We start from the raw sequence: 25,713 nt of genomic DNA, 5'->3' as shown, positions 1-25,713 counted from the left end.
TGGCGGATAAATTCAAGTTGTGATGTTGACATACACGAAAAATAACCGATATACGGATTGTTCTGTATATTTTTGGATCAATTCATGTCCTGCATAACTACATTTTTTGAGTTCAGGTAAGATATGTTAATAAAATTCCCATTTACTGATAATTTGAGCCGAAATCTGTGCGGTAGTGAATCACTCCCGCACTTGCACCATTACGGAGATCCTAAGGAGTTGTAGCCCTCCCCCCCCCCCCCCAACAAAAAAATACTATAGTAAACTATAGTTAACTATAGTTTACTATATTTAACTCTATAGTACCAAAGTAAAAACTTTGGAACTTTGATTTACTATAGTGAAAACTTTGGAACTTTGATTTACTATAGTAAAAACTTTGGAACTTTGATTTACTATAGTGAAAACTGTGGAACTTTGATTAACTATAGTAAAAACTTTGAAACTTTGATTGAATACGATAAACCCCATGGGATTATGTTTTTGATTCCCATTCTTTGCATTTTATGATATTTCAGGTTTTAGATTCATTTAAGCTTCATAGAAGATTTTAAAAACCCGACCCCTTCCCTAAAAGAATATTGTACAAGATATGAATTTTAATGTAAAGGTTGTCGCTTGCGCCGATAAATAAGCAATATTTATTTCAATGTGTTTTATTTTAATGTTATGCAGATGTAACGTAAGTCTTATTTATGGAGAAAAAATAATATATTATAAAAAAAAAATTGTGTCAATTAGAATCAAAATATTTGCTTCATCAACTTCAGTCAACATGTATTTTTTTCTAAATTTATAAATGTAAATATTGCATTTGAATTAACTACTTTGTATATTTAAATAAAGATGTACAACAAAAACCAGCCCCAACCAACCCCATATCCACCCCTTCCCCTAAAACGGCTAAATAATAAAAAAAATTAATAAAAATACATAAGTTGTTAAACTAATGAAAAAAACTTTGAAACTTTGATTAAGTATAGGGAAAACATTGAAACTTTAATAAACTATAGTAAAAACTTTGGAACTTTGATTTACTATAGTAAAAACTTTGGAACTTTGATTTACTACAGTGTAAACTTTGGAACTTAAATTTACTATAGTAAAAACTTTGGAACTTTGATTTACTATAGTGAAAACTTTGGAATTTTGATTTACCACAGTAAAATCTTTGGAACTTTGATTTACTATAGTTAACTATAATAAACTATAGTTTACTATAATTTACTATAGTATTTTTTTGTTAGCCCCCCCCCCCCCCAAAAAAAAAAAATCGGGAGAGGGCTACATTATTGCAGCTAGGAGCAGCAAGGGCCCATGAAGAGGAGGACAAAGGCTAGATAACAGAAGAAGAGGAGCTGCAGGACCCATGAAGAGGAGGACCAAAGTCAGCCAACAGAAGATTGATTGTTTGATTGATTGCATGTTGTTTTACGTCCCATTCGATAATTTTTCACTTATATAGAGACGTCACCATATACCGGTGAAGGGCTTCAAATTTTGACCTTTACTCGGCACTAAGGGCCATTGAGCAGTGAGGGATCTTTATCGTGCCAACGCCTGCCGTGACACGGGGCCTCGGTTTTTAAGGTCTCATCCGAAGGACCGCAACTTTCACTTCAAAGTGCCGAGCGCATGGCGAAGGAACAGTTGCTACAAATTTTTTATCGACTTAGGTCAGTCGCGGTTGAGATTCGAACTCACGACCTCCCGATCACGGAGCGAGTGCTCTACCGACTGAGCTACCGTGAACGGTTGCCAACAGAAGAAAAGGAGCTGCAGGACCCATGAAAAGGAACAGCAGGATCCTTGTAGAGGAAGACGAAGGCTGCTTGACAGAAGAAGAGGAGCCTATTGCCCAGACTTGACCAGTGGCAAACATTGGCAAAATTGGTGAGTGAAAAACTGCATTTTTGTCTTTTAGATCCCAAATTTTTATTTTAACTTGATAAAAGCAACTATCTGTTCTTCTTTAACATTCTGACTTTCTGTTTTAATAGGAGAATGGTTAGCAAGACTCAATCTTACTGTGAGGTATAACTCCATTGTCAGGGAGGAGTGCTGAGAGCAAGAGCCAGCCATGGAGAAAATGGCAAGTTTCATAATTTCTTCATTTTACGTCCTGAATTTTTGTGTCATTAGGAGAATGGTTAGGGAAGCTCCGATCCTACTGTTAGGTATAACTTCATTGTCTGTACCTCGGGAATTTTCTTAAGTGAATGCAATAATTTTTTCTCCAATTTTTGTGAATTAATATTTAATATTTGAAAATGTTAATGTGATTCAGCACCATTTTTCTTGTGATGAAACCTTCCTTTTAACTATGATAGTTTTGGAAAGGTCAAGGTTTTGGAATTGTATCAAAGTCTTGCACTGGCATAACTTTTAAAAGTATGCTTGATATGAAGGATGCTCACAAATCTGTGCATTGATGAGGCCCAAGAGGGACTCTAAAGCTTTACATAAAAATGTAGGAGAAAAATGTAGAAAAGAAAATTCTCAAGAATTTTAAGATGCTAAATTGTCAAACATATACCAGTATATGTATATGCAAGCCTCTTTATGTAGCTTAGAATCAATAGTGACATACAGGAAGTACATGTTTTTTAAAACTTCTCTTTTCAAGAACTTCAATGCTACAGATTGTCAATTTATTTGTTATTTATTCATGAGGTACAGAATCAATTTTATTCAAACTATGACTACCAAGGCAGGGATGGGGTCCAATAGTTTCCCAAAAACATGATAGGAAAAAACTTTTTTTTTCACAAGTGATTGTCAAATTCAAATTCATTCAGTATCATCTTCATTATAATCAAATCAGGGAGAGGAAGGGAGTTGAAATCTTTGTATGTCATATTAAGTAAAGTACTGTTATTAAAATCTTCTTTAAAAACATACAACTTCAAATTGTCAAAAAATGTCCTCATGTACCATAAATTCAATGTCTAAATCATTTCCCTTTGTAGCAAAAGAGAGATACTGATTGGAACTCTACAGATTTGTAAAAAGAACAACATATATAGTGGCTCAGAAACTCTGGTGACTGTAAAGGCTTCTTGACTTCGTTTCAATATTATGATGTTGCTTGTTTTTATATTGTTTGACCTCAGTAGCTTGTCAGGTTTTTTTCATAGATTTTAAAATGTATTTCAAATCCTTTCGTACAGTTAAACTGACAATTTTGCCTTTTTTTTTATAAAACACATCGAAATGAGTCATCTGAGCTATCTTGATGTTTGTGGAACAAAGAAGGCTATGCAACACATCAGAATAAATTTATGTCATAGAGCAATAGAAATGTAGGGAGAGATATTCATTACTGAGGGAGATGTAGAACTCTATTCTGACCTTGTGTGAAGGATTCTTGATCTTTTGTTAAGGATCTGTGATGTTGTGATCTGTGACTTTATGGGAAGGATCTGTGAACTAGTGTTAAGGATCTGTGAACTTGTGTTGAAGAACTGTGACCTTGTGTGAAGGTTCAGGGAACTAGTGTTGAGCATCTGTATCTTTGTGGTAAGGATCTGTGTACTTGTTTTGAGAATCAGTGACCTTGTGGTAAGGATCTGTGAACATGTGTTGAGGATCTGGGAACTTGTGCGAAGGATCTGGGAACTGGTGCGAAGGATCAGTGTCCTTGTATGAAGGATTTGTGACCCTTTGAGGAGCATTGTGGTCCTTCCTATCTTTCATTAACATTTTGAAGAAAAAATGGTTTTTTCCAGCACTTCATAAGTATAGCGGGAAAATGTTGTATTTACGAGTATGTTTATTAATGTTAGTTGATTATATATATGTGGTGTGTATTAGTCAGGGATTAACCAATAAAAATTGATTTTATTGTGAAGTACTGTGAATTTGTTTTGCGAACTTAAGGGAGCAAAGTAAGATTTCATTTGTACCGGTAGATATATGCAAAACATGTTTTCAGTAGGTTTAGATGTAAGTTGAGAGGTCATCGCAACGATTTTGCATCCAGCGGCACTTGGCAATGGACAGAGGTTTTCTAGAGTTTTTAATTTTTTTTATCTGTAGTTTTTGCCTGGCCGGCCCTAATGCTTTTCGACTGTTTCATATGATGTAATTTTAATGTATGCAACAGGTTTTGCAAGTCTGTCAGGATTTTTTGCATATAATGTGCTGGATATTGATTCAGTGTTTTGTAATTTTCAAAAAAATAATGGCGTCCAGCGCATGCATGGCTAGCTGTCATGCATAGCACGTTGTTATTGTTCATGTTTCATAGAAGTAATGGAGTAAATGCTTATAACTCTTTGTAAGCCATTTAATTCTCTTGTTTCATCAGTTGAAATTGACCAGTTTATATTTCCAGTAAATGAGTGTACCTAATATTCACACTTAGACTCAAAAAAAAGACGGCGGGTAACACTCGAAACAAACAATTTTTCATTGTTTTTGCAACATTTTATGTACATTTTCTTGGGAAGTTTTAAAGAACATTGAAGGGGATTATACCGTTCCTTTGATGTTTAATATTTGTGGTCTATTTGTTTAGACACCAAAGAGCAAGGGCCATTTTGGGCCTTTTTTGGCCCTGAGAATTTCTGAAAAATTAAAACTGTGTTGCTTTAGTTGACAAGGCAATAAAATATCACTTGAACCTTTGGAAACTGAATATCTACTAAAACTGACGAAATTTTCTTGCTAGTTAATGCATTATGACGTCAGAAATGCGTCATTATTTACATAATATGAATATTTCTTCAAATATGGCTAAAAGATGATGCCATTTTTCAATATTTTGTATACAGCACAACCTCTGATCCAAAATGTACAAATATATAATGAAAGAACTGCTTATGAAGATTATAAAACATATTTTAATTTTTGGATTAAGGGGTGTGCTCATACACTGTATCTTAATTCTTTGCTGAAGGTTCTCAAATACACCTGTTTTCTGCAAAATTCAAGAACATTGCAATTTCACACAACCCGTTTGTCAATACCTGGGCTATTTACAGAAAACTTTGTTATACAAACTAAAAGCACCAAGTCTCTACTTTATATCGATGTTGAAAATGGGACATTTGGTTTTAGTCAATAAATTGGTATATCTACAGGGCCATTTTATGCATACAGTGAACCTAGCTCTTTTCATTCTTTAATTATGTACATGCAATAAATGATGAATGATTCTTAGAGCTTTTCTGAGTTGTGTATAGCTATTTTCAGATATTCTTTTCAATGTAACAGCCAGTAGATAATAACTTGTAAATCTGCACAATGTGACATGAAATAAACAAAAAAAAAACTGTAAGTCTGAGCACTTTTTATGGTAGCCATCTTTGAGAGTATTGCAGTGAAGTGAAAGTGAAATTTTATAATGCTTCACAAAGTGAATAATATAAGCAATCACATTTAAATCGGAGTAGCTTTTTCATTCCATCCATCTTAGAAAATATTATGGTGAAATGACAGCTTATACTTATCAAAACTTATATATCTACTTCATAATTCTGTGAATCAGGTAAATACTATGTAAAACTGAGCCCTTTTTCTCTCTGGGTTGCTGAGCCATTTAAAAGTAAGATAGTACAAAGACTTTGAATTAAATCTTTGTGAGTCTTCATGTGTTATGTCAAATCAACAAAAACATGAAAATCTGAGTAGTTTTTTTATTGCAACCATCAGAGAGAGTAAAGTAGTGCAATGACATTGGAAATTTACAAAATCTGGTTTCACTCCTTTAAAAAAGAAATATCCCAATTCCAATTTGATAAAACTTTTTCAGGTAATTTTAGAAATATTATTTTTAGCTCACCTCAACGAAGTTTTCAAGTACTTCTATGGCCTATATTAGTCAGAGATGCATGGAGGATGCTTCTAGTGTGTTTATTGTACCAGTCAAGGTTTCAGATGCTGCAATTTTAGCTAAAGAATGACCAGGTTAATGTTTTTGGAGCAGGTTAAAGTTTTTGGAGCAGGTCTCATTTCCAAGTTACTATAAGCCCTATATTGACCAAACTTGCATGGATGATACAACTAAGGATGCACGCTACTGAACTTGCTTCGGATGCTGGATCTGACCTACATTTTCCGGATGAGTGGCTAGGTTTAAGTTTTTGGAGTAGATCTCATTTCCAAGTAGCTTTAAGCCCTATATTGACCAAACTTGCATGGATGATACATCTAAGGATGCACTCTACTGGACTTGCTTCGGATGCTGGATCTGACCTATATTTTCCGGATGAGTGACCAGGTTAAGGTTTTTGGAGCAGATCTCATTTCCAAGTAACTATAAACCCTATATTGACCAAACTTGCATGGATGATGCATCTAAGGATGCACACTACTGAACTTGCTTCGGATGCTGAATCTGACCTATATTTTATGGATGAGTGGCTAGGTTAAATTTTTTGGAGCAGACCTCATTTCCAAGTAACTATAAGGCCTATCTGAACCAAACTTGCATGGATGATGCATCAAGGGACGAACAATCTCAAAACTTGCTTCGGATGCTGGATTTGACTTACATTTTCTGGATGAGTGACTAGTTTTAAGTTTTCAGATAAGTCTATTCCCAAGTAACTGCAAGCCCTATCAGACCAAAATTGCATAAATGTTGCATCTAGGGATGCACACTCGTAGATTATTAGTTTAGTCTGGGACTTTGCCTTACTTAAAGACAACATTCGTTGAGATGAGCTCTGTAATCTCTGATTACCTATCTTTTTACCATGATTGTATTTGAACAAAAACAAACCTGCACCTTTTAAAACATGCTAAAATAACAAAAGACCCATGGGCCACAGCGCTTACGTGAAACACTTGTTCTTCGTTAGCAAATTTTCTCCCCATTTATTCATATGTAAAATTTAAATCACATATTTTGGCCCCCAAAGTCATGATTTGAATAAACTTGAATCTACACTAACTAAGGATGTTTCCATGTAGCTATAACAAATCATGGCTTGCTGTTCTTGAGAAGGTTTTTAAAGATTTTTCCTGTATATTTCTATGTATGGCTTTGATTGCCAATTCTGGCCAACCCTACCCCTGGGTGTCATGATTTGAACATACTTGAATATATATGCACTTCTTGAGGATGGTCCATATAAATATCACTAAACATGACTTTGCTGTTCTTTAGAAGATTTCTAAAGATTTAATTTTCTTATATATTCCCATCGGATGTAAAGATTTGCTTCCCCATTGTGGCCCCACCCTTTTCATGGGACTCAATGATTTGAACAAGTCTGAATCTACACTACCTGATGATGCTTGCATATATGACTTAATATGGCTTTGCTGTTCTTGAGAAGGAGATTTTTAAAGATTTTTCCCACTAACCCCTATGAAAAACTTTTATCGCCAATTGTGGCCCTAAACCAACTTTGGGGGTCATGATTTAAACAAACTTGAATCTACACTACCTGAGGATGTATATACATACATGTATATAAAAAAATAAATGATTGGTTTACAATAAAGAGGCTCGACCTGTCTGAAAAGAAGCGAATGTTGTCATTTTAAAGTAAGTCAAACTACGAGCTTGAAGCGGGTGTGCCTGAAATTGAGTTAAGTGCCTTATGGAAAGAAAAGGAAGGGGTGACCCCATCTTCTGCGTTAGGTATGAACATTACTCCAGCATGCTCGAAGTTTTGACTTGGTGCCACGTAACCGAGGTATATATTGTTCAGTAAGTACATGTCATGCAAAAGGTCATCTAAAAATAAGAAAACCACGAGAAGCATTTATTTAATGTTCCTGATCCCTAAACTTTTTTCTTGTTTACCTTTACACATGTGTATTTACAGACGTCTAAGAAATATGCCAATGGTCTATTGAAAAGATCCCAACGTATGCAGGACGTAGAACAGCATACTCATCTTTAGGGATGCTCTAAAAGGCACTGATTGATAGCATGACATACCTGGAATTGTAGTCTTCCTTTGATTGTTTTCTAGTGTTTTGGAGTATAAAGATCTTCACAATGACTAAGATCTGGGGAATATGGGAATGGTTAACCTCTGTAACGTTTCTTATATGCAGCAGTGTTGTCGTGTATAAGAAAATTACTCCGGGGAGCGGTATTTGGACTTAGAGTCTGCTTAAGGGTCAGAAACCCTCTGCTGAATCATATAAAATTTATGATTTTCCAAAAAAAAAATTAATAAATTCAAACAATAATATCATACATCATGGGGTAAAATGTAGACAAAAAAGACTTTTAAACATGACAAATGTACAAAGAAATGATGGGTATTTAGGTCATTAATACTTATCTCTCATATCAGAGCATCAATGAATCTCAACTTAAATTTCCTCAGTGCAAATTTAACATAAAAGCTACCACTGATAATTCTTTTTCATGTGTAGTTACATATATCATTTGACCTCTCGATTAAAGAGAAAATCTGTATGAGACACACTTGGAGTCCTTGCTTCTCTTTGTATACAATAAAAACGCAAGCTTCCTCTCTGATTCCATATTATATTATTGATCTTTCTTTTGGGCTATATAAGGTGCACCCTTGTTTCGTTATTCATTACCTGAGTCTATTATACCTCTGTTGTTAAAATGTTAATTTTCAATACACCATTGGCACATTAAATGCTTGTTTTCTCTTAGACGTCTGTAAATAAATAAGGCAGCCAACTGATAGAAATTTTAAAATATTTTTAGATTCATTTCCTCTGTAAGAGAACTCTATAAACTGTTATGATGATGAAACATTTAGTATTCTAGTAATGTTTATCTTGTAAATGTAGCATTTTTAGATATTATATATTACTCAAAGCATCTCTCTATTTGTTTTGGTGTCCCTACAATTTTTTTTAGCAAATCGACTGCGATCTTCTAACCTCTCTTTCTTTTATTTTCGAGTTTCTTGATCCATCTGAAAACTGTACAGCGTGAAAGACTAGTCTTTTATCAAAACTATGCATTTCCTATGGGTCCTTCGGCGATTTTTGTAATGAAGCACGGTTTCCACATTTATCCTCATTTTCATCCTCATTTTCATCTTCTTGGTAGAAACAATTTTTAAAAGTTTTAAGTTCAGTGTAGTGACCATGCTTACTTTAAAAGAGAATATCTTTGTAGAGACAGTAGAAAAAAAGCATGCAGTTATCAATTAATTCTTAAGCAGAACTTTTCGACTGTGAAAAATAAAATTAAATGTCTTTATGAATCATGATATATACTTATTAAAAACGGCCTTCCTAAAATTATACACAAATACATCAATGTAACTTTAGAAAACCGTATCCTTCAATGGGGGGGGGGGGGGGGGGCTCCGACGATATCCAATAGACATGCGCGGATCTATAGGGGTCGGGGAGGGGGGGGGTCCGGACCCCCCACGAATTTGCAAAATTATGAAAAGTATATATTGTAGCAAATAAAAAATTACTTTGGAACCCCCCCCCCCCCGAAAACGTGGACACCACCACCACGAAATAGCTTTTTTTACGTTTGGAATGGACTTTTAATTTTTATTTATTTATTTATTTATTTATTTATTTATTTATTTTATTTTATTTTATTTTATTTTATTTTATTTTATTTTATTTTATTTTGCTTGTCAGGAAATTTTTTGGGCTTAGCTTGATACGATTGGGAAAGACGTTTAGTATATCTTTTTCTGGATAGAATCTTTTTTTTTGACTGGAGTAACCCCCCCCCCCCCCCCCCCCCACCTCCTGGAAAAAATTCCTGGATCCGCGCTTAAATATATGACATATTCTCATCAGTTTAAACCACCGTTAGGATATGTACAGTGTTCCTTTTCCTCAGTAAATAGAAATCTGGAGAGCATATACAAAATCTCCTGAATATAAAATATTGGTAGTGTTTTACAAGTTTACTACTGTTTTCCTGGTGAATAAATTGTAATATAAAACTTTCATACATTCTTTCTGCTCTATCCACCAAACATTTGTAACAAATGCATTAACAAATAAACTCTGTAAAAAGAGAATTCTGTGGCTCCAGAAATATTGCAAAACATTTTTTTTTTAATATTGTGGTTTCTGTAATCAATACCATGACAATATATTTAATAGGGCTTTGAAAAAAACTGCGATCGAGCGTATAAGTTTTTATCATATATTTTAATTAAAACAACACATAATGATATGTCGGAATACACGAGTATATTCGTTTTATTTTTGAAATATACTGTATTAATCTATAAATAAATTACCAAAGAGACAATCAAAGTCACCAATTAAAAAAAATGATTAATTATGGTTTAAAAGTACCCGATATAAAACAGTGAACCACTGCATTCCACTTTTACAAATTTAATTAGAGTTATTCTTCTTTAGATAGCAGAAAAAATAAATCCGTAGACCTTAAAATAATAACAAATTTACAAGTGGAGCAACCGGAAATTTATTTATTTTTTTTTTAGCGTTATAGCGGTGTTTTCCGTTACTATTTACATACTTACAATGTATATACGTATATTAGTATTAAAATGGTATCTTCTAAGAAAAAAAAAATAACACACGGAAAAGACGAATTTCCAAAAACAAGATCACACAGAATACTTCCTGCTTCCTTCTAAGTATGAGACATTTACTGGTAAGAGGTCCTCCCGATGCTGTTTCCTCTGATTTTTGCCTCGGTGGTGTGTTGTTCTGGAAACTGCTTCCATCTCGAGGAAGGTGAAACTGGACGGTTGTGAGTAAACACTATTTTTTAACTTTATCTTCGGGATAAATGATATTCCTTTCTTTTGACATTTAGAATTGAATAGGCCAGTTCAATACCCCTGTCTCTATTCAAGATAGCATATACATACGAATTCGTAAAAAAAAAAATATATCCAGGAAAATGAAGAAAAAAAAATCAAACACTGCGTACACATCCGACTTTCAGCGTAGCAACGATACTTTCTCTTTAAATACGCATATCAAGTCTTTTTTGCAAAGTTAGAACAAATCTGATGCCATGCATGTATAAAAAAAATTTATAAAAAAGAATTTAAGCAAGAAAAATACATTTAATTGGTACAATGTGCATGAAGTCTATTAGGATGTTCCTGTGAAGGAGACTATGAAAAATATTTCAAAGTTTATTAGGATGTCCTTGGAAAGGAAACTATGAAAAATGTTTTAAAACGTTAGATTTTAAAACTGAAAGGCATTGTCGCTGACCTTTTAAATTTGAACAATGCACCTAACAATTTTAATGATGTACAAAGATGTGCAAAGCCGATTATACACGAAGATAGTGCTTGGCTACAAATAGCATATCATGCACTTAATCAAATAAAATGCATATCTTTAAATCAGCTACCATAAACTGTTACAAGGAACTAAATCTTGGTTTATTAAAATTCTGAACAATGAAGAGATCGTATTAGTCCCAGGTGCTATAAAGCATTGATCGTCCTTTCTTATTTCCTTGTCTGTTGGTTTGTGACCTTCATCTGTAAACCTTGATGTTTTATGCAAATGTTTATTTTTTGGTAGTTCGGTTACCTACTTAATATTATTCTTTTTCCTTAATATATAGTTCGCAATAGTCATTGCATTCCCTTCTAAATTTCAACTTATGTTATTTAAAAAAAACCATCATCGCGTTTTGATATTGTGTAAAGGAGCTTAGAATCGACAAAGTCGAAACAACAGAAGTAGATCCATACACTTATTAAACCGGATGAAGGGAGGGGGGAACAAAGTCAGTTTAAACATTTAATTATTTATCCCTTGTTTTGATGGAACATATATGCTATGTACAACTTGAGAAATAAAATAGATCAAAATCATAATGCATAATTTTCCAATCCTCTTTATATGGATTCGTTGGTTGTCATACTTTGAAGCAATTAAGTAAATATTTTTGATTACATGATCCTCCAAGTCATTTTTTCCCCGTCAGTTTGAATTATTTCGCTTTGTTTTATTTAAAGTATCTACAAAGGATTTAGCGGAAACCATCGATACTGCACGGTATGTGCAACGGGGTATAATGATGAAGAGAACAGGATGACGCAACAAAGAGAATGTATTGTTCAGAACTTTAAAACAGAAATGCCAAACAATGAAGCTAAGCCTTTCTGTAAGGAGGATTCTACCGATGGAATAATACCAGGTGAGTTGTATTCTCCTTTACTTATGTCGATCATTAGCGGTGTCCAAAGGAATATAACATCTTGTGCGAACAATTTTTTTCAAGAACAACTGTCATTAAAAAGCAGATGGAATTTCCTGTTGTTTACAAAAACTGGCATTAAAGAGGTTAAATTACAAAATTCCTCAACTAATGTCATACAGCTGTGTATACCTTTATTGGATTCAGGTTGTGGTCCTTTACCAGCTATAGACGGTTTGTTTTGGAACACAAGATCCGGGAGATCCATTCAAAACAACATGAGTACTGTGTACGAAGAGTATTTCCCGCAATGTCCTACAAGTATACTGGAAAGTAATTTCAGCAGTATCCGGTGTGGGGAAAATCTAACGTGGAACGTAAATCCGACAGATTTCCGATGTCTTAAAGGTAACAGTGCACATGGAAGCATTTCATTGATACATGTATTTTATAGTTTACAAAAAACTGTCATGATAGAAAGTTCTGCAAAATAACATGTCATACAATTATGTATACCATTATCGGTTTCAGGTTGTGGTCCTTTACCAGGCATAGACGGGTTGTTTTGGAAAAGAAAATCCGGGAGACCTATTCGAAACAACATGAGCACCGTGTACGAAGAGTATTTCCCGCAATGTCCTCGGACAAGCATACTGGAAAGTAATTTCAGCAGTATCCGGTGTGGGGAAAATCTAACGTGGAACGTAAATCCAACAGAATTCCGATGTCTTAAAGGTAACAGTGCAGATGATAAAGTTTCATTGATATTTTATAGTTTACAAGAATTGTCATTAAAGTGGTCGAATCAGGCCCGTAGCAACGGTTTCAAAAGTGAAGGGGGGGGGGAAGGAGGCAACTTCCTAAAAAAAAAAACTGACAAGCAAAAAAATACTCTAATTAACTGTCCGAATCCTGGAATTTGCCAGTGCTCGATCTTACAGCAACAAAAAGTGTGTTTGTGTGTGTGTGTGGGGGGGGGGGGGGGGGAACTAGCATTTAATGGAAAAATTTACCGGAGCAAAATACTATACTCAGAAAAAAAGTCGGGGAAGTGGGGGGGGGGGGCTGCCCCCTAACCCTAACTCTAGCTCTTACTCTAGTACTTGCCCTCACACCAACACCTTCACCCTAACCCGAAGGTAAGAAGAGTCCTGAGCCCCCCCCCCCCTTCCCGCGTTCTGCGTGCCTGCGAATATCAAAGTTCCTCAAAATAACTTATGTCATACAATCATGTACATACATTTATCGGTTTCAGGTTGTGGTCCCTTACCAGTCATAGACGGGTTGTTTTGGAAAACAAAATCTGGGAGACCCATTAGAAACAACTTGAGTACTGTGTACGAAGAGTATTTCCCGGAATGTCCTCAGACAAGTATACTCGAAAGTAATTTCAGCAGTATCCGGTGTGGGGAAAATCTAACGTGGAATGTAAACCTTACAGAACTCCGATGTCTTAAAGGTAAAACAGTGCACATACTATAGTATACTATTTATGGAAGCGTCTATTTGTATTTTCATATGTGAAAAAATAAATGAATCTGTGTTTTTTATGCATATAACTGGTTAATCAAAATAATTAGGTTGTGGGCCACTTCCAAATCGTTTTGAGTGGAGGTTGGAGAATGGAAGCAGGGCTGGAAATGAAAGTTTGGCGGGATATAGGTACATCGGCTTGTGCCGTCCAGAATTCAAAACATCAATAATGGCACACTGTGGCAGGGAATCCATCTGGCATAAAGACCCATCCCAAGTTACTTGTCCATCAGAGAAATGTGGTAAAGAATTGTGAAGACTGCAACTAAATATGGAATTGATTGAAGCTTTAATTAATGGTTCATGAAAAAATCGCCTACATAAAGTCTTATTATCAATGAAATTTATGTTGGAATCAAACGTTAGTTGAAAGAAATTTTCTCTAAATTAAATACCGGTATATGAATTTCATTGCAGATGAGTGGTACTGCAGTTTGGAAATTCAAATTGGTAAGTATAATCTATTAACTATAATAAAGACTATTTACACAGGATTAAGAAAAATATCCCCCTGCAGTGAAACACTGTTTTCTGACGATTTCCTCCCCCGAATTTTGTAGTTTTCGCTCTGGAAATGTTGCTGATACCGGTCATTATTGCCGCCTTGTATTGTGTACGCGTCAGAAAGAAATATGCAAAAAGCTGTATTCAGTCAGAAAGCGATGTGAAAACACCAATGATTCCAAATCACGTACCTGGTACGTATAGTCTTTTATTTATTTATTATTTATATTTATTTGTTCTCTCGTTGAAATGTATGACACGAGGGAGTAAAAAAAATATTTTTAGCAGATATAACGTGTGAACCTTATATATCCACATCTGATACGGAGAGTTGTAATGAGACTGCATCTACAAACTCAGATCTGTCTAGCAGTGAGGGAACTAACAGCGAGGGAAATAGAACCCCCGTGGAACACTCGGAGAATCCTTTCTGCAAGCAAGGTACTAGTACAAAACCTCCAATGAAAAATAGAGCACTGGGTACCCTCGTTCGCTTAAGTTTCAGAGAAAAAAAATTTGAAGAAAGTTTGGACGTTTTAATAGTAAATCTCGACAATGCATTTTAATACATGTTTGTACTACTTGCGATTACGAACGATCCTTAATTTTCAGATGAAAATATAAAGGTATTTCAGACATTACGGACTGGGGTGAACAAAGAGGGAATATTGGAATTTACTGTTCAGAGAGGTAACATGTATTTTCCTTTTCTAGATAAACATACTAGTAACTGAATACCAGGGTTGGCAAAAATCTGGGAAATACTCCTATTTTCCAGGACGGTGGGAAGTACTAGTAATTACCGGGAATTATTGTTATTTCCCGGGAAATACTGGGAATTAAGAAATAGTTACATAAATCATTCATATTGACATGTAGTACACTTTATTGGATATGATATCTACCTGGTATCACTGTCCCTGATTAAAAAAATTCTGGTTTCCAAGTAATTCATTTTATATAATCATAACACTGTGACAGTATACCGGTATTCATATACCAGTCATGAGTGTCATTTGTTTCATGCTTGATTCAGATGTAGTCTATAAAGGTCCAGGAAATGAACCCAAAGATCCAAATTATTTTATGTAACTAAAGAAGGATCTAAGAAAATTCTTAAATGTAGAGTATGGTATAAATATCAAACCTAAGAAGAAGCCTTTCAGTCCTTTCAAGGTAATTATATCTCAAAACAGGAGCACAAAACTGTCTAGAGCAATTTGTAGAAACAACATGATTGATTGTAATAACTTTAGTGTTTATAGTTCTAATGATTAATACAAGTTTGTTTTGTTCTTGGATTTTTAATTAATAAACTTAATAATGTTACTAAACTGAAAAGAAATTTGAATTGGAAAACTTCAGTTTTATACAGCAAGGGAAATGTTTCAGAATGCTGATATGGGAATGGGGCCTGGAGTAGTGATACATTCTGAATATGCTAAATTGAAATTTGAGACATATTCAATATTATTCATCTTCTGTTTTTGTGTTTATTTTATTTTTGAATTTTGTATAAGATTGAATGAATTAAAGAAATAAAAAACTTAAACTTTGTATTTCCCAATATTTCCAAGTTTAGAGAAAATTTGTAGTATTTCCCGGGACGAGAAATACCGGTATTTACCACTGGTAATTCCCACCACTGGTATTTCCCAGCCAACCCTGCTGAATACATGTATTAAGTCTATTCTTGAATTATATGTATGGCATGTCAAAAGTTGCAATATTCGATCTTTTCCATTTGTATTGTATAATTTTACATTTGTATTGTAACATTTTCCACTTGCATTGTAAAATTTTTATTTGTATTCAATAATTTTCCATTTGTATTGTATATTTTTTATTTGTATTGTATATTTTTTAATTTGTATTGTGTACTTTTTTCATTTGTATTGTATAATTTTTATTTGTATTCTATAATTTTCCATTTGTATTCTATAATTTTCCATTTGTATTGTATAATTTCTCATTTGAATTGTATACTTTTCCATTCGCATTGTAAAATTTTACAATACAAATGGAAATTTATACAATACAAATGGAAATTTAAAGAATACAAATGGAAAATTCTACAATACAAAAGAAAATTATACAATACAAATGGAAAATTATAGAATACAAATAATCTTTATACAATACAAATGAAAAATTATACAATACAAATGAAAAAAAATATACAATGCAAATGAAAAATTATACAATGCAAATGAAAAATTATACAATACAAATGAAAAATTATAGAATACAAACGGAAAATTATAGAATGCAAATAAAAATTATACAATACAAATGAAAAATCATAGAATACAAATGAAAAATTATAGTATACAAATAAACATTTTACAATACAAATTAAAAATTATACAATGCAAATGGAAAATTATAGAATATAAGTAACTAAGTAAATATTTTATTATTTTATTATAGTGACATGTGTATGGTTTTTCAAACAACACATAGATACAATATAAATGTATATACATTACACCCAGTATTGGACCCATATGTCACTTTAATATATGTACAATATTTCTTTTTTCAATAAAGATGGCGCGCATGACATTAATTTGATTGGTATAAATATTTTTGTCTTATTCAAAAGCATAAATTTAAAAATTTGGCAGTTTGTCTTTGATGAGTTTTCATTAAAGTGTTTAAATTTTCAACTGGATCTACATTTCTATTTAAAATAACATTATAAAAAAAAAAGTTTCTCTGATATTTTCATAGATTTTACGATGAAATAAGAAATGTTTTTCGTCTTCTACCGATCCGTCTTTACACAAAACACAATAACGTTCTTTTGGCGATTCATTTCTAAATCGGCCTGTTTCTATTCGTTGCGGAAGGATACATCTAAACTGAGCAGAAGGCACTTGGGTTCTCTGTATTAAGAGCCATTCTCTGTAATGACTTTAACTTTTATATAGGAGCTGTGGCACGCATAGTCTCAGAATTTCTCCAAACTCTCTAAGATAAAAGTCTTTGATAACGTAAACTCAAATCAGGCAAAAATTGGTTGCTATGTGTCATGGTTACCATAGCAACATGTCCTAAAGTTTGAAAAATGGCATTTTTCAACATGTTCAGAGTCCTCCAGTTAACGTTTGCAGCAAAGCAAACAAGTGACAATGACTGTTTCTGAAAGTTGAAGGTCTGATGTCTTAAATGCATGATAAACATGTTTGGTAAATCAACTATTACATATGTTACTATGGAACAAAGTATTCAAAAGTATAATTTTGTTCATTTAATTTTATAAAGTCGTACACTTAAGAATAAAAAACAATTATAGGTTGAAATGCAAGCATATAATAGACAAGAGATCCTTGTAACATATACCAAGGACAGAATATGATATTTCTTATAGGTTGGCAATGGTTGCCATGGTTTTAATACCACAAAGGGATTTTAAATTTACTCTCTTAGTGTTTTAATCTTATCCTATCTTTTTAAAAAGCATATTTCTATATAACTGATGATCAATTTTTTAAGGCCTTGGTGTGACCCTAATTTCCACATTTCAAAAAATTCAAATTCAATTCTTTAAATAGAGCGTTGCTATGGAAATTAGCCGAAAAAATATGCATAAAAGTCTGAAAAATATTCTGTTTCCTTGGATACGTACCCTTGTATGTAGATTCCCAAAACTTTTATGATTGATATATATGAACAACTAACTTGACTTTCGATTTTGACTACCACCGAATCTCTAACTGGATGCAAAAAGCTGGCACATGGGATTTGATGTTGATAAAAAATTGACAAAATCGAGCATTTTCCCTTCTTGGTAACCATAGCTACAATGTTGTATTTTTCAACAAACTTTATCAATATATGATACTCAACTTCAATTCTACCAGATAAATATTATTCAAGGTGAGTCAAATAATATGTTTCTTGATTGAAAGGTAAGTAAATTCCTAAAGCAGCAAAAAAATATCACTTTAAACAACTGGTACATTGTTTCCATGGTTACACTGCAAAGTAACAATTAATCCCAATTTTTCTTATGTTGTCGGTGTTGCAAGGTCCTAAGGATATATATGTGCTAGTCATGAAATTTATTGTTTTTCCTCAAGATAGAAGCATTAACCCAATCTTAGCAACAGATTTTGCATGGTTACACTGTGTTACCATGACAACCATAAAGGCTATTTTTAGAATAATATTGACAATACCCAATTACTTAAGGTCAAATATTTTTATTGTTTTTCTTTGGTTGTTGATTGAGTTTGATCATGTAACATCTATCATTATTGAATATTTAGCGTTTTTCAGCATTTTTCAGCATCTAAAATATATTCCAAATGTACTCATGGTTACCACTTACTTAGAGATAAATTCTTAATAGTTTATTTATAGCATAAGTGGCAACAAGGTGTCATATTTTTGTAATAATAGTTTGTTTGTTTTTCTTAGTCTTTATTAAGGCTTAATAAAGATTCAAAGAAGCTGAAAATCTCAATTTTTTCAACTTTTCTGGCTGTTACCATGGCAACCAAAGCACATAGCAATGAAATTTTATTTGATATATGTTTTTGGTGTCAAGTTGTAATAATGGGCAAAGTTTCATCAAAATCGGTGACCATGCGTGGCAAAGAAGTTTAAGTGGTTACAGAGAATCGTTAAGTGTTTCAATGTTTAATGCTAAATAACGTCTATAATTTCTTTCATGAAATCTAAGTCGCTTATCAAAATATCTCTGTGCTGTTAAAAACTGTAACCGTGCATCTTGTCTACACTTTCGTCCTACGGCTTTTCTGAAATATTTTTCACTTTTGTTACTTTTACCATAGTTCTGAGAGTTCCTGATTCCAGTAAGGTTTATTGTACTTCAATCGTTTTCTAGCTTTTTTTGATGCATCAAAAAATGGTATTTTTTCTTCCATTTCAGTTGTTATAATACTACATAGTTTGTCAAAGATTTTATCGATTTCATTTTGTTTTTCTCTGCACAATTCTATTTGACTAATAATTTCACACAAAGCTTCTTTTATAATGTCCGAACACATGAAATTTGTTGGCATTTGTTTGAATTTGAACTTTTTCCTTGGAGTATGGCGAAAGTTGTTTTTTGAATTAATGTTGGCATCACTTGTTTCATCCGGACTTTCAATTTTACATCTGTATTCGAATATCAAGAGGTCATGGTCTGGAACACGACATCTGGATCCAAGACAATTTTGTAATTTTTCTGATTCCACCAAATCACTACAAGTTTTTATTCTAAAGTTATGACAGTTTGCCAGCTGATCATGAGGAACACATATGTAGTCTACCACAGCCTTTCCTTTTGACGAAACCGAAGTAAATTTGTTAGGTGATTCGAAAATCTTTTCCATGAGGCAATTCATTTAGCAGTGTACGTGAATTCAACAGGTTGGGCACAGTTCCTTTTTTGGGGAAGTATTACCATAAAACGGGATCATTCCTCTTTTCAGCAATAAAAAAAACATTACTGTATACGGGAATTTTCACTCGTTTACCCTCTATTCTCGTGTTTGCTTTGAATAAAAGATTAAGTGCAAGAATATTTTCACATCTTCTAAATATTTAAAGCCTATTAAGTGTATGTACGAGGGGTGATCAAAAAGTTCGCGAACTATCTCTATATTTAAAAGACCACAATACAGATCAGAATGAAATTTGGCACACATATAGTCATACACATGTTCTATATATAGCAGATGTTAAATAATGTTTTGCTCCGTGTTTGTGACGTCACAATGTGAAAATGACGTCAGTATGTAGGTCACCTGTGACAAAAAATAGTTGACTCAGTCGTACTCGAGCAACGAACAGCTGTAAAGTTTAACGTATATCTCGGAAATTCCTTTGCAGTAGAATATGATAATTTGCACAAGGTTTATGAAGACAAAAGACTTACCAGAAGTTCAATCATAAATTGGATTAAATGTTTTAGTGAAGGCAGGGAGATGGTTTAAAATGATGTTTGTTCTGTCGCCCAGCGAAAGCAAGCCGGTAAAAAGATGTGTCCTTAGTTGAGCGATTTATTTTGAAAGATCGAAAAGTTACACTAAGAAAAATACTTGAATATTTGAGCAGTAAAATAATTATCAAATCCCTAAAAAATGTTTACTTTAGGTTTTAAACATATGAGATATGAAAAAAAGAAGGCGCCCATATTTTTCCCACATTGAATAAACGACGCTCCCGAGACAAAGGAATCGGGTTGTGATGGTCACCATGCTAATTCTGAGAAGGGATATCCTTATCCACCCATCCGATTGCCGATATTTGACCATTTCTGACAGATGGGCTGTTCTTGTTATAAAAAATTACTTGCATGGTAAGAAATATAAGACTCGGGAAAATCTCTTAGCTTCTGTGAACAGACCGCTACGAAGCATGTCACGTGACCGCCTGGATCACGTGATTCGCGCATGGGCAGAACGATGGCAGATGTGCATTAAAATCGGAGAGGACTACTTTAAAAATTAATGAACACTGAAACCTCATTTTATTTCTTTTAAGGGAGTAATTCTATTAGTTCGCGAACTTTTTGATCACCCCTCGTATGCTCAAAACTACAATAGCCATCGCTGCAATATGCTGAAAAAGAGTGATGAAATATTTCTACGATATAAATTTCTTTCGGAAGCTTATCTGTGTTAAAATTGTGAGATTGAAATACATTCAGCACTTGATAACTCGTTCATAAAATTATTCGTTATAATTTAATTTTATATAATTTCTTTCAAAAACATCGTAAAAATAATTTTTTATACCACTGCTTCTTTTACGGATGAAAATAATTATTTGAAATATTAAATTTTAAAACATAGTCTTTCAAAGATGGTTTTAGCATGAATGCCCTTATAAGATTCCATACTTTTCGCATCGGGAAAATTAAAGTAAAGGTCCATGAAATCATGGATTACTACTGCACGTGAGTTTAAATTCCTATGCATGTTCAAAAGATGTCACCTCCAAGAAACCAAGCATGAAAATTTCCGTTTTTTTGAACAAATAATAATATAACTTATAAGGGAAATATTCACATCCGTTTGAATAATATTCATGATGTCGTACGATTAAATCCCATCTTACTCCCGTCAACAGCACTAAAGGACAGAATTTTTTTGTCAGCGAGGTTGGTTTAATAAAGTTTAAACAAATCACGTCGTATTTTTCATGCTCTTTTTATTTAATAAACGGATGTGGGGCATTATTTTAAAAATATGACGAAAATTTTCGTATAGGGTAATGTTTTTTTATTACTGAAAAGAGGAATAATCCCGTTTCATAGTAATACTTCCCCGAAAAAGGAACTGTGCCCAACCTGTTCAATTCCAATAATCTTTCGGTATGAGTTTTACTACCACGCAAAAACACATGCTTATACTTTTCCACTGTTTTCAATTGTTTCTTTTCCCTCAAGATCTGTATTTTATCCTGGACTGACTCAAAGCTAATTCTAACTAAAGCCGGTTTTCCGGCGTTCCGATTTCTCAACTGAGCAGCAGCAACCACATTAATTGATGCATTTAGAGAATTTATCAATTCGTTTGAGACCTCCAATATGTCTTCGTCCGATTCCTGTGGAATGTTTGAAGCTATAATCGTTAAATGTTCAGGGTTTTCCCCTTGTTTTCAAACAGCGTGTTCGATTCATCTGCTGACCTACTTACATGTACAAGGTACGGGCGTTCTACACCTGGAATCTCTGAAGAATGGACGCAACAGACTGTTACAATGAGTCGATTTGGCTTTGCTGCTTTCCAAGTTCAAGGTCAAGGTCAGAACGGATACCTTTGAGCTTTTCGTCGACAGATGACATAAACTCATTTCGGAATCTGTCTAATTTACTGTTTAATGTTGATTTTAACTGTATCTGACCATCCTGGAGTTGATCTATTGCTTTAGCAATTATAATCATTTGATCAATCATTTTATTTTCAAAGCTTTCTGTTGTGTTAGACTCACCGATCAATGCCGCCATCTTGAACATCTTGTTCGGGGGTTTTGGTGTCTGTCCATCAGACGAGAGTCTTCTTCGTTCAGATTCAGACATTATTAATCCTTCTAAATCCTCCCAAGAAACATCTCAAACAACTATCTCTATCTCCGTAACTCAAAATCCACAAATACCATTACAAACTTCAGATAATTTTCTTTTCACTAAGAGCACTTTCGCCTCACGCTTGCGCATCTTTTATAAATGGAAAATTATAAAATACAAATGGAAAAGATCGAATATTGAAACGTTTGACGTGTCATATATATGAAAAAAATTCATTGTTAACTCATTTTAACATCCAGGGGAACTTGTTTACATTGCAACGAAAGAGATCATGTTAAACTCAAACAGCCTTCAAATAAGGCGTGAAGACCAAGCCCAAGCCCACTATCGAGGAGTAGCTGTATATCCATTCCTACACTGCATAAAGGAAATAGAATCTTTGGACGCTGGTTTATATTACTGGACCACCACCGAAAGCTGGCCAAAGAGAAATGTATTTTTGTTGAGGGTGGAAGGTGAGCAATAAAAATTATTATGCTAATGTTAATGTTTTTTCCCTACATTTGCATAATTAAATACTCAGTAATGCACGATAGTACAAAACCTCCAATGAAAAATATACAGGAGCACTGGATACCCTCGTTCGCTTAAGTTTCAGAGAAAAAAAAATTTGAAGAAATTTTGGACGTTTTAATAGTAAATCTCGACAATGAATTTTAATACATGTTTTGTACTACTTGCGATTACGAATGATCCTTAATTTTCAGATGAAAATATAAAGGTATTTCAGACATTATGGACTGGGGTGAACCAAGAGGGAATATTGGAATTTACTGTTCAGAGAGGTAACATGTATTTTCCTTTTCTAGATAAACATACTAGTAACTGAATATATGTATTAAGTCTATTCTTGAATTACTAGTATATGTATGGCATGTATAAAGTTGCAATATTCGATCTTTTCCATTTGTATTCTAAAATTTTCCATTTGTATTGTAAAATTTCTCATTTGAATTGTATATACTTTTCCATTTGTATTGTAAAATTTTACAATACATGTGGAAATTTATACAATACGAATGGAAATTTAAAGAATACAAATTGAAAATTCTACAAAACAAAAGAAAATTATACAATACAAATGGAAAATTATAGAATACAAATAATCACTATACAATACAAATGAAAAATTATACAATACAAATGAAAATGTATAAAATACAAATGAAAAATTAAACAATACAAATGAAAAATTATAGAATACAAATGAAAAATTATAGAATGCAAATAAAAATCATACAATACAAATGAAAAATCATAGAATACAAATGGAAAATTATAGAATATAAATGGAAAATTATAAAATACAAATGGAAAAGATCGAATATTGAAACGTTTGACGTGTCATATATATGAAAAAAATTCATTGTTAACTCATTTTAACATCCAGGGGAACTTGTTTACATTGCAACGAAAGAGATCATGTTAAACTCAAACAGCCTTCAAATAAGGCGTGAAGACCAAGCCCAAGCCCACTATCGAGGAGTAGCTGTATATCCATTCCTACACTGCATAAAGGAAATAGAACTTTCGGACGCTGGTTTATATTACTGGACCACCACCGAAAGCTGGCCAAAGAGAAATGTATTTTTGTTGAGGGTGGAAGGTGAGCAATAAAAATTATTATGCTAATGATATTGTTTTTTTCCCTTATAGTTGCATAATTAAATACTCAGTAATGCACGATTCTTACAACTGAATTTACAAAAAAGATTATTAAGTTTGCTAAATATTTTTCATTAAATCGCATTTATTGAATCAGTCATGGCTATTAATTTATGTTTACAGATCGGGGACAACCTGATGGTCTTGAATCCATTAAATCTAGTTTCCGCTGGAGTTGCAATGTGCAACAGGACGTTTTTGAATGTGAGTTACTTTTGATAAAATCTAAATGATTAATTTATTTGTTTGACCCCATTCTAGCATATAGAGATGTTTCACAAGGTATTTTCCCTTCAGATTTTTCTTCCATTTCGAACATGTGTTTGGCTTCCCCACCTTCATCATTATCCACGACTAAAGGTAAATAAATTTTATTGATATAAAATATCTTCGTGTCAGCTTTTACCAATGTAACTTTTTGTATACTACCGAAAGCATCCAAACCTGTACTTATTTTGCAGATGAACTAGAATGTAAGCTGAAGATAGATGCAATCTTCAGGGATATGGAAGATCTCCGGAAACGTATTTCAAGTGTGGAGTAAGTATTTTGTTACGATCTAGAGGGGGTGGGGGTCCGGACCCCCTGGAATTTGCAGAGTTATTAAAAGTATAAGATAAGATTTATTGATACCAATATGGGACCCTTTAGGGCATACAAGTAAAGAATAATACATATAAAAAGAAATTCAAAATTGCAGCAACATGTCAACATTAAAAAAAATAATTAAAGTAGAAAGTATGTTAAAAGTATGGAAAAAATTCCCGGATCCGTGCCTGTGTTAACCTGTGAAAGTAAATGTAAAATTAATGGTCAAGTTAATTAACTCTTTCTTTATTATGTCGTCTTATTCAACAAAAATAAATAAAATTGTTGCAGGTATTTTGAATGTTACATCAATATATTACATAGTTTATGATCCGGAAAATTGAAGAACAACTTTAGAACAAGATAATTAAGTGTGGTCATTTTTTTTCAAAAAGATATTGGAGTAAACAGCAATGTATAATTTTCATAAAATAATTCTTGCAGAACACTTTTCAAAGATTCAAAACTAACCTGTGCGCAAAAGCTTATGGCTGAAAACATGCAGCACAGGGGCGTCTTACCTGCTCTGTTCTCTGTTACACCTGTGTATTTATTTTATGTGTAATAGAGAACAGAGCGGATAAGATGCCCCTGTGCTTGTAGTTCACTTTTATTGCTGAAATTGAATGAAAAAAATAGACATTTTTTCCAAAGGGGGGGGGGGGTTGCACCCCAGTCAAAACCCAAAATCCATTTCCCAAATGTGAAAATAAACCTATTTCATGGTAGTGGTGGCGGGGTTCACGTTTCCTAGGGTGGATGGGTCCAAATTCATTTTTTTTTAATTTGCTTCAGTATATACTTTTAATAACTCTGCAAATTCCGGGGGGGGGGGGGGTTCACCCCCACCCACCCCAACCCCCATATAGATCCGCGCATGTAAAAATATTTAAACCGTTGTAGCATCTTCAGCAAAGTAAGAATAAATTGCCTTCTGTCTTTGATGCATCATTGAGGTAACAATTTTTTTTCTTTTCGATTAAACGATCTTAATTTCACTCTTGCAGGTGGCACAGAAAAGGGAACCCTGATAATGGTCCATCAAATCTAATTTTAAATGATTTATGCAGGGCCCACCAGAACCTTTCTATCGGCCAACTTGTAGCAAATTTACCTCCAAATTTAGATCTACTGAACACCATTTTAAGGTTTCATAATGATTGTTATTTTTGTAATCGTCTTTTGTACGAAACCCAACAAACAGAACCAAAAGTATTCTGCAGTGCGTGAAAATAAAATTAAAGGTGGATTCAAACACTTTTAATAGATACATTGTGTATTTTGAAAAATAAAAAAAAAAAGT

The 25,713-nt window shown here is 33.4% G+C and overlaps 2 protein-coding genes and 1 long non-coding RNA gene across 3 annotated transcripts in view; all 3 read left to right on the top strand.

Annotated features, from left to right (window-relative positions):
• LOC133197197 (dolichyl-phosphate beta-glucosyltransferase-like) overlaps window positions 1-25,713 on the top strand; it is a 132,180-nt gene that overhangs the window by 49,959 nt on the left and 56,508 nt on the right. The gene's annotated exons all lie outside the window — the stretch shown is intronic.
• On the top strand, window positions 10,541-25,658 carry LOC133196162 (uncharacterized). Its single transcript, XM_061332091.1, has 15 exons — window positions 10,541-10,638; window positions 11,889-12,070; window positions 12,278-12,478; window positions 12,602-12,805; window positions 13,326-13,529; window positions 13,651-13,845; window positions 14,021-14,053; window positions 14,393-14,548; window positions 22,397-22,612; window positions 22,865-22,942; window positions 23,548-23,763; window positions 23,946-24,026; window positions 24,120-24,182; window positions 24,284-24,362; window positions 25,418-25,658. The coding sequence occupies exons 1-15, from the start codon at window positions 10,541-10,543 to the stop codon at window positions 25,638-25,640; spliced, it is 2,229 nt and encodes a 742-aa protein (XP_061188075.1). The 3' UTR covers window positions 25,641-25,658.
• On the top strand, window positions 14,487-22,606 carry LOC133196279 (uncharacterized). Its single transcript, XR_009722307.1, has 3 exons — window positions 14,487-14,548; window positions 14,720-14,797; window positions 22,397-22,606. It is a non-coding gene; the product is annotated as an uncharacterized LOC133196279 (long non-coding RNA).

The sequence above is a fragment of the Saccostrea echinata genome, unplaced genomic scaffold (genome assembly GCF_033153115.1).
Source record: "Saccostrea echinata isolate AGI-Se365-2 ecotype Australia unplaced genomic scaffold, CSIRO_AGI_Sech_v1 ptg000030l, whole genome shotgun sequence".
Lineage (NCBI taxonomy): Eukaryota > Metazoa > Mollusca > Bivalvia > Ostreida > Ostreidae > Saccostrea > Saccostrea echinata.
The sequence above is the reverse complement of the archived record's forward strand: the minus strand, read 5'-3'. Positions and strand labels throughout refer to the sequence as shown.